This window comes from Furipterus horrens, unplaced genomic scaffold (assembly GCF_987537825.1).
Source record: "Furipterus horrens unplaced genomic scaffold, mFurHor1.1.pri manual_scaffold_4, whole genome shotgun sequence".
NCBI lineage: Eukaryota > Metazoa > Chordata > Mammalia > Chiroptera > Furipteridae > Furipterus > Furipterus horrens.
The window spans coordinates 201286835-201303470 of record NW_028327174.1 but is presented as its reverse complement, the minus strand read 5'-3'; the positions used below and the strand labels follow the sequence as shown (position 1 = coordinate 201303470).

Genomic DNA, 16636 nt, shown 5'->3' with positions numbered 1-16636 from the left:
ATGGCTACACCCTCCTCACACCCCGGCACACACACCGTGAACTCAAAGCAGAGGCCTAAGTACCACCGGGGTTCTCACAGCGATGGCGAAGTCCCAGCTCTTTCCCTAACCAGCCATGTGACCCTGGACATGCCACCCAACCTCTCTGGGCCTCGGGTTTTCCTCTTTAGAACTGGGGCACCATGGGGCTGTTCTGGGGGCTCAGCAAGCTATGAGCAGCACAAGGGCAGGGGTCACATCTGTCTCGCTCGCCACTGCGGCCCTGGAGTGCGGCCCAGAGCATGAGTGATAGAAAGGTGGGGGCAGCCCGCGGGGCGAGGCCCCATGTCGCCTGGCTCTTCTCCCCCCTAAGATGTGAGGCGACACTCACGTGCATAGTTCAGGTCAAACTGCTTCATGGTCTCTCCCTGCTCGCCCGCCCTCTGCACAGCCAGCTGAGCCTCCTCTGCCTTCTCACAGGCGGCTTCGGGGACGTCAGAGGCGGCGTGGGCTGCCCGCTCCAGGGCGTAGTGGCCACTCGCACTGCTGCAGCCCAGACCTCCCGGCAAGGCATCCTCCGGTGACCTGTAAGGAAGGAGAACCCCGTTAGGTTGGAAATGCCCAGAGGCTGGGGAAGGAAAGGCAAAACTATGTGAGCACACACACGTGCCTGGCCTGCGCCCGTGCCCCCCACCATCCCTCGCTCTGGAAGCTGCTCCCGACAGCAGCGAGCAGGGTGCTGGCCCCGGAAGGGCCGCCTCCGGCCACAGGGCTGCCGCCCAGCTCCACCTCCTCACGAGAAAGCAGCCCCTGCCTGCCCCTCCCCAGGGCCCGGGAGCCCTGGGCCTTCCCACTGTGAGCCGAGCTCAGCAGGGCTCCGCAAAGGCCCCAGGCCCAGGCTGCTGCGGCCCAAGCCAGAGGCATCTGAGTCCTGGAAGGAGAGACCAGACGGACACCTGGAAGAGTCAGCACGCCCTGAGGCCCCTCCCTTGGGGTAAGAACTGCACCCCAGATTCCTGTGCCCTGACCTCCGAGGAGGGGCAGGCGGGAGGCAGCCTCCCCAGCACGCCGAGGGGAGGGCTGGCCTGTGCTGCACAGGCGCCTTCCCGCTCCCAGGCCGCCGCAGCACGGGCCTCAGCGGCCCGCCCCTGCCGCTCCCGCCTCTCCCTCCGCGGCCGTCCCCGGGGGAGGCAGAAGTCTGCCCCGCCGAGAAGCAGAGCTGCTGCAGGAGCCGCCTCTGGGGCAGGCGGCCAGCACTGCCCAGCGGGACGCTGCCGGGCTGCCCCGCAGCAGGGGCGTCTGGGGCCTGAGCAGTGCTCACCCGGTGCCGCACTGCGGCAGCCCCTTGGCGGGCCCCCAGGGCACACACGAAGGCTGAGCTCTTGGGACGGCCACAGTAAGAGGACCGCGGGGACGGAGACTCTAGTGTGGGTTTTAGTTTTCCAGCCACGACAACGAAACGCCACAGAGAAGCAGACAAGCGGTGCGCGGGGGGCGGTGGAGACACTCGGGGCACACATGCGTGGGGCGCTGCTCCGAGCACTGGCCTGGTGACCGCGCAGCAGCAACGGAAGGGGCCGGGCTCTTGCGTTGGCTTTACCTTTTGGCTTTCCCGGGCGTCCCACTCTGTCGGCTCTCATAGCGGGGAGAGGTGTCACCACCGCCTGGCCTAACAGGCTTCTCCCCACTCCCTCCCGGCTCCAGCTTGCGGCTCTGTCTGTCCACCAGCGGTCTCTGGCTGGAGAAGCTCCTCTTGGCCAGCTCCTTCTTCTCCCCCAGGCCGGTCCCGGCCAGGCCGCCGTCCGCCTGGGGGCCGGGCTCGGCCCCGGGGCCGTCCCGCCGCTCCCGCCGCTCGCTGAAGTCGCTGCTCTCGGAGGCCGTCTCCCACTCTTCGTTGGCGTGGTCAGAGGAGTTCTGGTAGGAGAGCTCGGGGGGCCTGTGGCCCACGGCGCTGCTCTTGTCCCCGGGACACAGTTTGGGCCGGGCCGGCCACTGGCCCGCCAGCAGCGGGGGCTCCTCCTCAGGGCCCCAGAGGCCCAAGGACTCACGCTCCTGCCGGAGGCGCCTGAAGCGAGGGGGTTTGTCCTGGCGCGGGGGGCGCCGCCTCCTGAAGGGCCGGTTCTCGGCGCTCTCGGAATCGGCGACGTGGTCATCTTGGAAGAAAGCCCGCTTGTCCTCCAGGAGGCCGTCCTCGAAGGCCCTGGCACCAAACGAGTCTGAGTGCCTGTAGGCCTCTGGGGCATAGTCTCTGTCTGAGGGCCGCCGGGGGCCGCAGGCGTCGGGGGAGCCGTGGTCCTGCCAGCAGGTGCCGGGACCCTTGCTCTGCCAGGGCGCCGACTCTTTGCACACGAAGGTTCTGCGCCCGTAGCCGCAGTGGCTCAGCCGGGGAGGGAGGGCCCGGCCGAAGGCCCGCGGGCCTCTGCCCTTCACCTCCGGGCCGCTGTGGTCGTCCGGACACACCCGGTTGGACCGCCAGGAGTCTCTGAAGTCGCCTCTCTTCAAGGCGCCCTCCTCCCTGTCCGGGAGTGCGCCTTCCTGGCCGCTCTCCGAGCCCCTCTGCCGCCGCCGCTTGGGGAGCTCTTCGTACTCGGAGCCCTCGCTGTGGGTCTCGCTGGCGATGCGGCGCCGGGGCTTGGCTCTGGGGAAGTCGTCGGGCTGCCCGAGCTCTCGCAGGCTCCGGCCGCGGCCGCTCCTCTGGCTGTTGGTGTAGATGCCCCGCGCCCCGAGGACCCCCCCGCCACCAAGGCTGGGGCTGCCGCCGCCAGTAGGCCGGCCACGGAAAGTGAACTCTCGGAACCCGCGGCCGCGGCTCCGGGCCTGCCCTCGGCCCCCGAAGGCTTGCTCCTCGTCGATGAAGATCCAGTTATTCCTCTTGGTTGGGGGCGTGTCGCTGGGCTCCCGGGAGGGTCTGCACTCCCAGGCCCTATCGGGCTTCTCATCCTCTTCGGACTTGCTGGCCGAGCAGTCCGAACGAGCTCGGGCTGCGCCCTGGGCCTCTGGGGCAGGAGGGGCGACGTTGGCCAGCGTGGGGTCATTCTCCTCATCCTCGTCCTTTCCGGCCTGGGGACTCGGCGGCACCTCCTCTTTGGCGGCCAGGCAGGCACTCTCCTCCCCCGGCTCCTGCCTGCTCTTTTCCACTTCCTTCTCCTTGTCCTCCACCTTGAGGGCTTTCAGCACAGGTTTCTTGATGGGCCCCGACCTCCGGGTCCTGCTGGTCTGCTCTGGGTGCTGGCTGCCAGAGCTCTGCGGCTCGGGCGTCCACTCGGGCTCTAGGGGTGGCTGTTTGTGGGGGCTCCCTTCCTTCTCCCAGGAGGAGACGTTAAAAGGCGGCTCCTGCGCACTGTTGGCTGTGTCGGCGGCCTTGGGCTGGTGGCTACCGTCCCAGTTGCTATACTCTGGCTTTTTCTCAGCCGGGGCAAAGTCCGGCTGCAGCGGGGAACACCTGAGGTTTGGGGTGTGACCCCCAGGAGCACCTGCTTCCTGGACATTTTCTTGGGTTGGAAACAAAAGCTCCTGGCCTATTCTTTGAGAAGAGACACAGCTGTCAAAGTCTGCTTGGGCCTTCTTGTCAAAAGCACTCAAGTACTCCTCCACTCTCTCCTCAAGGAGACTGCGCGGGGCACTTACGCCCCCTGACCTTCCAGCGGGGGCAGAGAAAGAGCTTTCATTCCTGAAAAGGAACCAGAAAAATCAGTCAATGTGATTGGAGCCTGGTTCCTGCTTTTCACGCTGAACACAGAGCTTAGGTTTAAAAAGAAAAAATGTTAAAAAAAAAAAAGGAAAAGAAAAAGGAAAAAAAAACCATAAGCACCAACATTTCCTCTATCTTTAAACAGGTCTCAGAGTGGCTGGGCCATGGACGGCTCGGTGGCCCCTGAAGTCCAGAGAGTGAAGAGTGTGGTGGCCGCTGGTGGCCGCAGCGTGCCAACACCAAGCTGGAGCCTGGGAGTCCGCGGAGAGTCTGGGTCCCGGCCGGCAGGGCCAGCTTGCTTTGCTTCCACGGGAGAAAAACGCGGCCCACCCGCTCACCCCACCTGCAGCCCCGGGCCCCGCCTCCTCGCCTTCCCCCGGTTCAGAGATGTGTCCCCTCGGCCTCAGGCCCATCATCAGGCAAGTGCCTCTTGCACGCCAGCACTGCCGCCATCCCTGTCACACTCTCCTTCCCCAGAGGGCACTGGTGGTCCGTTCCCAGGTGCCCGTCCCCCTCGGGCAGCGCCGCCCACGGGCACAGGCCAGCAGGACCAGTCTGTCTCACCTGATGTGCATGTCCACGGCCAAAGTGTCACCGGACTTCGGGTGGGGAAGCGAGTAGTTCTTGCTCTGCAATGCCATGTAGCCCTCAGGGCTCCACACAGGGCCTGGGTCGATGGCAGTCACTTTCCTTTCTTGCAGTGGGGGCACACGGCTCTGATCCTCAGAGCGACAGCCCGTCCCACTGAGGGACTCCTGGGGCCCCATGGGCTTCATCAGTCCTGAAGAAGAAAGAAGGGATCTATGGCACCCCGTTCGAAACTGTGCTCCAGGCTCAAGGTCGACCAAAGGCTCAAATGGAGACTGTCACGTGGACACGACACTCCCTACTGAACATCACTGGGATCTCTGTCTTCTCCGACCACGGGACCTTTGAAGCCATGGCACACAGTCCGAGAGGCTGAAAGACCTGTGAGGCCCAGCCTCAGTTTCAGATTAAGAAGCCCTGGGATGAGGGCACATAAAACCGGCAAACAGAAACTAGAAACGCCAAACCAGAGAGTTCACCCGTGTCAGAAGGCCCGCGAGGGCCGGAGAGGCAGCACCGAGAATCTGTGAGTGCAGAGACGCTGGAAGGTGTCCGCACGGACACAGGGCGAGGAACCGCGCGCTGAGCACCCACACAGGATGCACAGGACGAGGCGGCATTACCTGCCTCAGGACCTGCGCAGGGAGACCCACAGAGGGCTTTCGGGTTTAGGTCCTGTTCTCTCTCACCCTAAGGCCAGCAGCCACGCTCCACAGTTTCCTACGGGAGGGGCAGAGGGTGACGCACCATTGTCCGTCCCACCAGAAGTGAACTAACTGCGCCCCCCCCCACCCCCCCGTGGCCTCTGTCCACCTCTATCAGATGAGGGCGCCCGGCTGGTGCCGATGATATTAAAGGTCTCATTGGGCCTCAGACTGTGGAGGAAAGAAAAAGATCTGATTTCTCAATTATTTTCTTCAAGAGGCTTATCAGCAGCCAAAAATTGCGTTTGCTCAGCTTTTAAACCGAGCTTCGGCCGGGGAGATGGTTCCGTCTCGGCCAGAGGCCTTAGCTGCCTGCAGCTGCGGGACACTCTGTGCGGATTCTGGGGACACGGGACTCCAACCAGAGCCCGGTGGAGCTGACTGCTGGCAGCAGCTCTCTCTGACGGCCAAGATGACAAACCACTCCTCAGGCTACCTGCTCTGCGCTGTCCCCTGACCGAGTCCCGGCCCCGTGGCCGAGCCTTCCTGCCCCCAAGTGCTGGGCAGAGCAGGATCAAATGTGTTGCCTGCAGAGCCGACTTTCCCTGGGCTTGCTCCCCAACACAGCACAGGGGCGCGGCTTCTGTGCACATGCAGAGCGCCGCCACCGGGCCCTGCACAAAACCAAGACCCTCAGAGGGCTCTGTCCTCAGTTACAAGGCAGCTTAGAAAAACACAGGCTCGCTTGTACCGGGAAATGACTGTGTCTGTCCTGGCCTAGGCTGGGGCAGGAAAGAAGAGTCCCCCTCCAGGAATCCATAGCCACAGGCCACAGGTTTGGGGAAAGGGGGTGTTCAGGTTTATACTCCCAGAGGGATCCAAAAACACCCCACATTAAAATAAAAGATGGTTCTAAGCTAGCAGAAGAAAACAGAAAGCGACTCTAGAGGGATATGCTCACCCCGAGCTATATTGGGTCCCCACAATAATAAAGCTGTATATTAAGAATGAGGCTGTGCCCTGGCTGAGTAGCTCTGTTGGTTAGTGTCGTCCTGATACACCAAGGTTGTAGGTTCAATCCCCAGTCAGGGCACATAAAAGAATTAACCAATGAATGCACAAATAAGTGGAACAACAAATCTCTTTCAAATCAATTTTTTTTTTAAATGAAAAAAAGAACTTGCAATCCAAAATTACCAGAACAGCTGTGGAAAGCAATCAACAGGACTGTATACCTCCCCAAGAACTTCAGATAATAGAATAATCTGTTAAACACCAGAAAACTATGCTTTAAATAATTAAAAAAGCATTAAAGGAATTAAAAATATAACACACAAAAAATAACAGGTTTGAGAAAAACTTCTAGGGATAACAGTACAGTCACTGAGATTAAAAACTCAATGGACAGTAAAGAAGAAAAGAGATTAGACAGAGCTGGAGAGAAAGCTGAACTAGAAAACAGTTCCAAGGCATTTCCCCAAGAGGCTCCAGAGATAACCTCCTTTTTATATTTCAGAGACTTGGAAAACAGAACAAGAAAGTACAAAATACTCCAGTGGAAATCCTAGGGAGAAAGGAGACAAAGAACAAGGAAAAGGCAGTATCTGAATCAATAATTAGAAGAGAATTTTCCAGAAGTGATGAAAGACATAGAGCCTCAGGCCCGAGCACCAGGTGCTCTTGGCAGATGCAGCAGGTAAAGGAAAACACGCAGCACGTAGGGGCAGACACGCAGCAGGCAGGGGCAGACACGCAGCAGGCAGGGGCAGACACGCAGCAGGTGCAGGCAGACACACAGCAGGTGCAGGCAGACACGCAGCAGGTGCGGGCAGACACGCAACAGGCAGAGGCAGACAGGCAGCCATCGGGCCAGCACAGGGGCCACTGGCCAAGGAGGCCTTAAAAAACAGAGCTTTACCCGCAGTCCCTCTTCACAGGCCAGCAAGGGCTGCCACCTCGACCTCTACGCCCCGCTGCTCTGCCATTCAGGAGAAAGGGTGACGCGAGACCCCCTCAGGCAAAGGAGAGCTGCTGCCAGCCTCTCCTGAGGACCCGACGGAGCCCACTCATGAAGAAATGAGCTGAACCCCAACGCAGGAAAAAGATGCAGGAAGGAGAAGCAGCGAAGAAGCCAGTGAACATGCAGGCGAATCTGATCAAGCACAGACTGGATTAAAAAAAAAACAAACAATCACGACTAATCTGGGGAGCATAAGAACAAGAAAACCAAAATTCTAGGCAGAAGTCACAAGGCTGATGAGGAGGTAATCAGTTCAGGTTCAAGGGGGGAATATTGATTAGTCTTCGCTAAGCCGAGGGCACATACGTGTTAGAATTTAGTGTAATCACTACTATAGTAGAAACAGAATGTAAAAGGAAAACAAACAAAAAGAATAGAAAAACTTGATTAAAAATAAAAACATAAAAGAAAAGCATAGAGCAGGACAAACAGAAAGCATAAAACAGGAGGAGGAAATCCAAACACAATAATCCCAGCAGTTCTCAGGGACTGGCTTTGGCCATCAACTAACAGACTTTCGGAAGGAATGAAACCACACACCCGGTACGTAAACCCTCCCCAAAATGGGTTCAGAGAGGCCAATGGTGAAGAGCCGGAAAGAGGACACCAAATGATCGCTAATCAAAAGAAACCTGGAACGATACCACCACCAGACAAAGTAGACACTGAAGGTGGGAAGCCCAGCAGAGGGGAACAAGGCTGGGCCTCCAGACAGAGGGTCAAACACCTACAGGCTCACAGGACGCGATGGACCTACGATCATCCCAGGAGATCTGAACACACCTCTGAGACGGATGGGTCGAGGGGATGACAACCTGCGATGACACAGGTATTTGCAGAGCACAATTAGCAGGCTCGATTCACATCTAATTAGAGAACAGAATTCTTCCCAAGCAAGCAGCGAATGTTAAAAACAAAACAAAACAAAACACGCGACAGCCTACAAAGAAAACCTCAGCCAAGGTCGAACCCCGAGCCTGGGCCCTGCTGGCACACGGCAGCCCTCAGGTGAAACCTGACCCGCGCGGCGTTGCTGGAAAGCGAGGGCAGGCGTGCGCTGGCCGCCGTCTGCCGCTGCGTTTGCTCTGACCCCAGCAAGACTGAGCAGTGCCCAAAGCCCAGCACAGTGCTCACTGCCTGGCATTTATAGAAAAAGTCTGATGAGCCCTGGCCTCTTATTGTACAGACAATATTATCTGACCACAAAACAGCCACATTAGAAAATCACATCCTAAGAATACTCTTTAAACTCTATATTTGGAAAATTTACAATATAATGTTAAAAAGTAATAATTAAAGAAGACAAACCCAAATCAGACTAACATTTAGAACTGCTCAATAACCAAAGGGCTTCCTCATAAAACTCATGGGCACTCATAGCTCAGGGGTCACGTAAATACGTGTATCAGAAAAGTCAAAAATTAATGAGCTAAGTAGCCAACTCAATTAGTTAGAAAAAGAACAGAATAATTTCAAAGAAAATGAGAAACAGCAAAAATTAATGAAGTAAAAATCAAAGCAGAGAAATTAAGAAATCCAAAAGCTGTTTTTAAAAAAATGGCATTAATGAGACAAACCTGAGGAAGACTAACCAAGGAAAAACACAGAAGGCACGAGGAACGGTAAGAATGATGAGAAGGGACAAAACAACAGGGAAGAAATATAAAAATTAATTAAAGCAATTTGTACTGCAGGATCTTAGGACTCTTCCCAGCAATTCTCTGTGACGGGTACTGTTATGCCCTCATTGTGCGAACAAGGGTTACCACTCAGACGGGTCCCGTGACCTGCAGAAGTGGCCACGGTGGAACCCTGGGGACCTAACTCCCGGGACCCTGTCTGGGCCTCTACCAGTGGGGCCCACTGGCCCAGGGTGCTTACCCGAAGGGGGCAGGGCTGAGGGGTAGAAGTCCACTGGCGTCCGAGCGGGCGTGATCCGCGGGTCCATGTAGGAAGGCATCATCATCCACCTGGGGTCGAAGCCCAGCATCTGGGGGTGGTGCGCGTAGAAGGTGCGCTGCGGGTGGGAGGGCGGGGGGTACACCTGCGGCCAGTGCTGCATCTTGTACAGCTGCTCCTGAGCGGGGAGACAGGCCCCGTGAGACGGGGGCCACGGGCAGAGACGCCACCCTGCACACGCCCCCTCCAGCAGGGGCACAGAGCGCCCACGCGGCACCGAAGACGGAGAGAGGGAAGGGTGAGCAGCTGCTCAGAGGGACACCCCAGTATGTTACGGCTCTCGGGCCGTGGCCCTGGGTCCCGAGCTGAGGGACAGTTGTGCCCTCATCCGGGACAGCTCCGTGGGCATGCAGCACCCAGTAACTGTGCCGTCACAGCCACATGGGAGGCTGCGGGCCCCTGCCCACAGCGACTCCTCACATCTGGACCCAGGTCCCAGGGAGCCTGACCAGACAGGCTGCCCGGCGCTTCCAGACTCTGTTCTTAAAAGGAAGGACTGGCCCATCGCTGCCCCCAGCAGAACTACCCAGAGCAACTGTCACTGCTGCGTCAGGCCCGAGCTACTGCACAGTGCCACCCGCCGCAACGCGAAAACGCGCAAATCTGACCTTCTGTTCAGAGCCAGGGCCTGGGGAGCTCCTGGAATGCTTCCTAGGAGCCCAAGCTAAGGAGGACCAGGGGGAGGTTTCAAGGGCAATGGAAAGAGATTCTGGGAGAGGCTCGACCCTTGGATTTGTTTCCCCAGGGCACACACAGCTTGGCGTTTTTCTGGTTGTTATTAACAATAATTTACTGCACCCCCAGCTGCGGAACTAAGTACTGTCCACGCATCACCTCCGTTTCCCGCCACAACGCACCGCTCCGCAGTGGAACATTTGCTCCTTCAGTCCTCCTGCGAGACCCTGAATGGCCAAGGAGGGCTCCAGCTGGACGAGACGGCCAGGCTCACAAGAGGCTGGGTACGATTACAGCCATTACCCATGTGCTCCTGCCCGGGCCAAAGCTAAGTCCCTCCCAAGGGCTAGGAAACACCAACAAAGCAGACACTGCTCGGCCGGGTCACGGGGGCCCCGCTGAGGGCAGGTACTCCTGCCTCCTGGCCGACGCCGGCCTGTCCAAGACCAAGGCGGCGCGCAGCGAGATAAGCCGCACTCTGGCTCAGCAGCTACAAACCTGCGGCCGTCGCCCAAGGCTCAGCCATGTGTGACAGCCCCGAGCCGTCAGGCCGCCCTCGGTCCCCAGGAAGGCCCCGGGGCGGGGCCCAGCGCACTGCCCTGAATGAAGAACCCACTCTTCAAGCTCACCCACACCGAGGCCCAGGCGCACACCGCGGACACCTCCTCCCTGACAACAGACAACAAGGCCAGTAAACCTCCAGCCAGAGAAACGGCCTGCAGAAATAATGGGCAGAGCCCATCCGCCAAGGCTCCTGGTATGACTGGGAGGCAGGAGGGTGCGTTTTGTCTGTTTTAACGGAGAGGGCATCACTCAGCAGTCAGGTCTGTTTACAAGGACCTGCTTGACGTCTCCAGTTTACCTGCTGCTGCTGCTGCTGCTGCTGCTGCTGCTGCTGGCGCTGGAACCTGGGAGGAAGTGATTTCTGGTACTTGCTGAACTCCTGTGCGGGGGACCCGGCCTCCCGGGCCCCCTCCTCACTGCTGCCGTTCTGAGCCACAGCTGCAGGGGCTGTGGGGGCTTCTTCTGGAAACGTGCTGGGGGCTTCCTGGGCAGAGAACTCGGGGGAGCCTAGACAACAAGCAAGCAGAGAAACAGCCGCAGTGAGCCCCTAGATGCTTGGCCACCCATGGAGAGCAAATGCTTTTCCTGTCGGCACTGCCACCATGCCGGACTAGTCACGTCCCTCACCCCTGGGCTGTGCTGATGCTTCCCAGCCAGGCACGAGCTCGTGGGTTCCCACGTCACCATCACTTTAGAGGACACGAAGGGGCCCGAGGTTGGGGCACTGAGGTCACAGCGCCAGCGGCGGAGCCGGGAATTGGGTCCAGGTGAGAGAGGGTTCATTGAAAAGGACCCTGGTACATCAGCAAGTAGCCACAAGCTCGAGGACAGCCCACACATCCGTCACCCCAACAGCGTGACCCAACCCGTCCGAAAGCCGCGTGACCTGGGCAGGTCGGCCCCCCCTTGCCGCCTACGCCTGTACAATGAGGCACAGCTCTGCCCACCCCAGGGCTGGTGGGGACCACAGTAAGGGGGTCGTCTATGAACGCACTGAAAGCGGCACCTGACAGGCAGTAAGTGGCAACACAACTGCCCACCGTTCTGAAACTGCCCTCTTTTTTTGCCCCCACCCCAACTTTACTGAGGGAGAATTGACATTCACATTCTTATTCTGCTGCAGAGGATGACAGAGCCCGGGCTGAGGCGTCACAGGCCCAGCGCTGCGCACAGGGAAGCTCCAGGCCCGTCTGGGAGCACCAGACTCTCAGGCCCAATGCGGGGACCAGTATCCACTGGCCAGGCTCCCACCGAGTAATCTGCTCCCTGGACTCACCACGGCCCCCCCGCGAGGACCGAAACCCTGCACAGGTTTCCCTCGGGCCACTAGTAACATCCCAATCTGAGATCAGTCCCTTCTCTCCTAAAGAGTCGGTTTTAGCTGACTTTTTTAAAAGTCACAAAGAACACAGCTGATCGTATTCTTTAAAACTGCTCAAGAGACACATCACGCAGCGCGCGCGGCGTCTCTGACGCAGCCGGGAGCCGCTCCTTTCGGAACACTGAGGGGGTCCTTTCAACGGCGTGCGGGGGTCCTGGGAGCCTACTGACGCCCTGCGACGTCTCCGTCTTCGGTTGAGCAGCGGTGTAATGATGACGGTGGTGACGACAACATCACCGGGCGTTCACGTGTGATTTCTGTATCCAGAAACCATGCCGAAGGCTTCCTGCCACCGTCTCAGAGGCCCCACAGCGTGCATGCAGGGCGCCCTGTGACCACCCACTGCACCGACGAGAAAACAAACCCCAGGGAGACGAGGCGGGTGGGGAGCCATCTAGTTCTGCACGTGGAAACGGGGTGCGAGTCCGGGCATGGGACCCAGGCCGGAACTCTCTAACGAGGGTTGTGTCCCAACGCCCTCCAGCTGTAAGCCCCAGGGCGCGCTGGGACGCCGCGGAGGTGCAGACAAGAGCCGCCAGGGTTTCCAGTCCGCCAGACGAGAGCCTCCGCTTACCTTTGCGGACAACAGGGCCGTTCTCCTGCGGGGGCGTCTTCTCGGTGCCTTGAGGCCGGGGCACGTCCTTCTCCACTGGCTTCTGGGCCTCGCTGGCCTTCTGGGCCTGCTTACACTTCTGGTCCAGCTGTTTGAGCTTGGCTGCGCAGGCAGCCAGCCTCTCCTCCCGGGCCCGGCGCTCCTCCTCCTCCCGGCGCTTCCGGGCGCGCTCCACAGCCTCGGACATCTCAGACTGGATGAACTTCTGCCGCGGGGGTGGCTTGTCCTCTTTGTCCTCAACGGACTGCTGCCGGAACACACTGCCCGCGGAGGACTTCTGCCGGGAGAAGAAAGCCCGATGAAACTAGGAGACAGGGCGGCTCCTGGGGCAGGTCAGCTCTCCTTCTCAGACCCTCGAGCACCTCCGGGAGGCGGCATCATCAGGCGCTAGGCGGGCCGGGGCTTGAATCCTGCCCTGCCCTTGCCTATATCTGGAATGAGGTTTGGGCAAGTGCCAACCTTCTGCACCTCCATTCCTCATTTGCAAACTGGGGGCAATAAAGGGAGGCTGGGAACTGTGAAGAGGCCCTGAAATGTCTGCAAGGCACTCGGCCCTGGACGGACAAGAGGGACACCCCGCACTCAGGGGCCAGCACTCTGAACGGCAACAAGATGAGCCTCTGCGGCAGGCAAACAGGAGCCGGAAAGGGCCCGCTCACCTCCTGTCCCCATGAACATCTGTACACCTCTGCGTGGAAAGAGCCACGAGAAGTCGGAATTCATGGTCAGACATATGGTTTTAGGATGATTTTTCACATAAAAACAAAAAGGCATCTCTAAAGAAAGTTCATTGGTATTTCATCCACCTGAGTCTGCCCAGCTGCCAATGACTGGACACCCCTTGGGGGCCAAAGAGGCAGCGGGAAGAATTCAACGCGGGTACAACGTCTCGCTGTCGTGTGGGGAGGGGAGCTCTGATGGCTGCGGCCATGGAATCCCAATGAGATGCGACCATCAAAACGTACAGCTTCCTGTCGTGAGCGGTAATTCCGCAGATGTACAGGGTTGTCAAGTCACCAAACATCATTAAAAAGAAAGAAAGAAAAAAAGAAAGAAAGAAAGAAAGAAGATCTATGCCTTTTCTTATGTGTTACTCGTATCTCCACAAAAGCGCTATGCAGCACATTTGCTGGAGTCAAGAAGTTTGCTCCTAAAAATTAACCTCTCATAATCCAGAGACAATGGGGACAATCCTAAGAGATGGCAAAATTCTACTTTGGAAACATGAAGACGGTTTTTACGTAATGTAACTGGGACCAAAGCGCGCACGTTTCTTCCCCTTTGCTCTTGAACGTTAACTCCCGTCCACACGCCGTCAGGAGTGCACGCTTCCCCCACGTGGTGCAGGCTGTAATTTCCCTAAACCCCTGGCGGGCAGTCCTCTCTTGCAGATAACCCTAATGTATGTCGTGACTGGGCCCATCAGAAAGTCCTAGCAGTGAAGTGGCAGAATTAAAGGGCATGTGGACATTGTTCAGACTTCTGATGTGCCTTTTTAAACTGGATTAGCTATCATTTCATAGACTAAGGTTCTGAAAAATACTTGAATTATGACAACCTTTTCAGAAATGTGGATGCAGAGAATTATACAGATTTTATCTTTGTTGACTCTATCCAGTTAATTCACAGTGTTGCTATGAGCAAGTCAGAGTGAAACCTTCTGAATAGGGCAAGACCCAACATGTGAATGAAGTTCAGACTGATTTCAGGGTAACTTCCAAGAGTAGCAATGCGCACAGGGCCTGACACATAACGTGTACTCGATAAACGAGGCCGAAGGTACAGGGCATTTCCATGTCACAAGAAGATGCGGAACAGAAGCCCTTTAACTAGCCGCGTGCACTGGAAACTGTTAAGTTTTGCCAAGTGTGTCTGGAGTACTGCCTCTGTCACCCCCAGCTCTGCCCTCCTGAACGATCCAGCCCCAAAGTCATGAGCCTTTGCGACAGACAAGGTCGGCATGGGCTACAGTCCTGGCAACCCGGGGCAGGCGGTCAGGGCCCAGGCAGGGAGACGGGGCTGTCCATGAGGAGATGGGGCCCCACCAAGCTGGGGAAGGAGGACACTCCTAACGAGACATGGCCCAGCAGGGACATTCAGGGCCCCCATGTGGGGTGCTGACGTCTGAGGGGGTGAGGAGGGCACCAGTGCAAGCGAGAGGCTGGTGGCAGAAATGGGACACGGGCCACATGTCGGGGGACTGACCAAACAGATGTAAATTTTAGGGACAAATGGGAGACAACTAGAAGGAGCTCTGTGGATCTGAGCTCTCACTGTGACTTAGTCTTCTGTGTGGGTAGATACAGAAATAATGCCGACACAAATGCCACTCCCTAACTGTCCCCCGAGAGGGCCCCGGGGCAGGGACTCCCCAACAGCAGTGAGCACTCTGAGCGCCCACGTCCCAGTTTCTGATCAACAAGGGCCGTTTTCAGGGCCAAGGCAGGACAGGAAGAAAGGAGCTAGAAAGACTTGTCCTGTCAAAAAGCAAGCAATCGCACAAAAAGGGATGGAGACGTAAAAAGGGCGCGGACGCCGCCTGAAGAAGCTCCCAGCAGCCAAATAAAGGCAAGCTGAGCTTCAAAACAACAAGAAAAACAGATATCAACTCATTGATATAAATAAACTCAATGTTGGACGAGAAAGAGGATATTCTAAGTCTCAAAGTATCTGCCCACAAAATTCTTATCATTACAAATGTGGAAGCGAGTAACTCCACAGTGTGAACCTGGCAGATACCGCCTTAATCAAGTAAAGGTTGTCAGAGCGGGACAGGGTGGAATCATGGTCACCTGTCAGAATGCCAGCAAGATGAGCCGTGTCATTTCTGAGAGGTTCTGGCTGAGAAAGGAAACCCTGATCCTAACCACGAGGAAGGACCGGACAAACCCAATTTGAGGTGCATTCCTGACTTGTAATCTTCAAAAGTGTCAAAGTCATGAAAGTGAAGGAAGGACTGTTCCAAGTTGATGGGGACAAGAGGCAGGACATCTAAGGCAGGATGTGATTCTGAACTGGAGTCCTTGTATAGAAAGGACAATAATAGAACAACTGTTAAAAGTCAATGGCAACGATGTATCAATGCTAATTTTCTGGCTGTGACTGTGGTCACCTAGAAGGACTGCCATTTTTCTGGTAAGTGTCATACACCAAAGAATTCTGGGATGATAGTACCTGATCAGGCAACGTCTCTACAAATGGTTCAGAAAAAAGTATTCTATAAGTTTGTACCTGCTTCAAAATTGCAAAAAAATTTTAAAAATTTCAACAGACATGTCCACCTAGGACTTGGAGTAACCCAGCCACGGAGCTCGGCGGACAGCCACCGGACGACCTGCTGCCATCTTTCCCCCGGAGCTCTGGGCAAATGAACGTGAGAAGAGCGTGTCACAGCTGGCCACAGGTACGGAACCCCTTCCGGTGCCCACGGTACCTGGTAGTCAGGGCCTGCCGTCCAGCTGTGAAGCTTCCTGGAAGGTGGCTGAGGGTCCGGCACCTTCCGGACAGCCCGGGTCACGCCCACGGTCTCGCCCCAGTCCTTCCCTTCCTCTTGGGGACGCTTGGCATCGGCACTGTCTGCAGAGCTCAGTGACAACTGCCGCTGCCTCCTGGGGTCCCAGCTGTTCCTGGGACAAAGCATGTGCGCATTAGTTTTCCCAGGCAGCCCAACATGGTCTCATCTCCCCAGTCAGAGCCCCCACGCCCCCGTCAGCTGTCTGTGCACCGGTTTCCTTCATCAGAACAACCCTAACGCCCCACCCCCGCAGGGCTGGCAGGACCGGCCCAGAACACCAAACGGAGCACCAGCATTTACCAAGTCTCTCCGGCACACAAAGGCACAGGTGGGCGTTTCACACCCACTGCGCCATCTACTGGGCGGAAAAAAGGGCCTCACTCCCCCCATTTTAATGAGTTGAAAACTGAGTCTCCGAGAGGCTGGGCAGCTGCTCTCCCGGGGAGGAGCTAGCAGATGACGGTCCCCTCCTCACACTGCGGCCCCTGCCCTGTGCTCTGCATAAACCAGGGTGCCGGAAAACACGCCTTGGCACAGCCGGAGACGGCTCACCAACCGAAGACCTCCTAAAGAGGGCGAGACAAGGGCAGAGCACACAGCTCGGAAAGGGGAGGGTGTTCCAGAGGGGAGCTCTGGGGCTGGAAGGGGAGGGGGGCTGCGCAGGACTCTTCTTCATAGGCTGCAGAGCAAACATGGGCTCCGGGTGGAACGCACATGCACGCCATGAGCACCTCTGTGGGCGACACTAGTGCCCAGGAACACCGTTGGAGTCCAGGGAGGCGGGGATTGGGTCTGGCTGATCTGTGCGTGTCTGCGCCCATCCGCGCTCACACATGTACGTGACTAGGGGGAAGAGGCAGGCCTGGGCGCAGTGTGAAGGTCAGAGGACAAGATGAAAGCAAAGAGATGCACCGGCCGGCCTCTGCATGGCCCAGGAGAGCAGGAACGGCTGGTCCCATGGCCCCAGGCACGACGGACAGGAAGGGATGGAGTCAGAGCAGTTTCAGG

General features: G+C 57.6%; 1 protein-coding gene across 1 annotated transcript in view; it reads right to left on the bottom strand.

Annotated features, from left to right (window-relative positions):
- The window catches only part of PRRC2B (proline rich coiled-coil 2B), a 74288-nt gene that overhangs the window by 13679 nt on the left and 43973 nt on the right, over positions 1-16636 (bottom strand). Inside the window, exons 11-17 of the mRNA XM_090274926.1 lie at positions 15548-15740; positions 12076-12391; positions 10419-10627; positions 8804-8999; positions 4235-4451; positions 1580-3649; positions 371-564 (exon numbers count right to left, since the gene is read on the bottom strand). Coding sequence (XP_090131052.1) covers positions 371-564; positions 1580-3649; positions 4235-4451; positions 8804-8999; positions 10419-10627; positions 12076-12391; positions 15548-15740 — 3395 coding nt within the window. The remainder of the gene's footprint in view (positions 1-370; positions 565-1579; positions 3650-4234; positions 4452-8803; positions 9000-10418; positions 10628-12075; positions 12392-15547; positions 15741-16636) is intronic.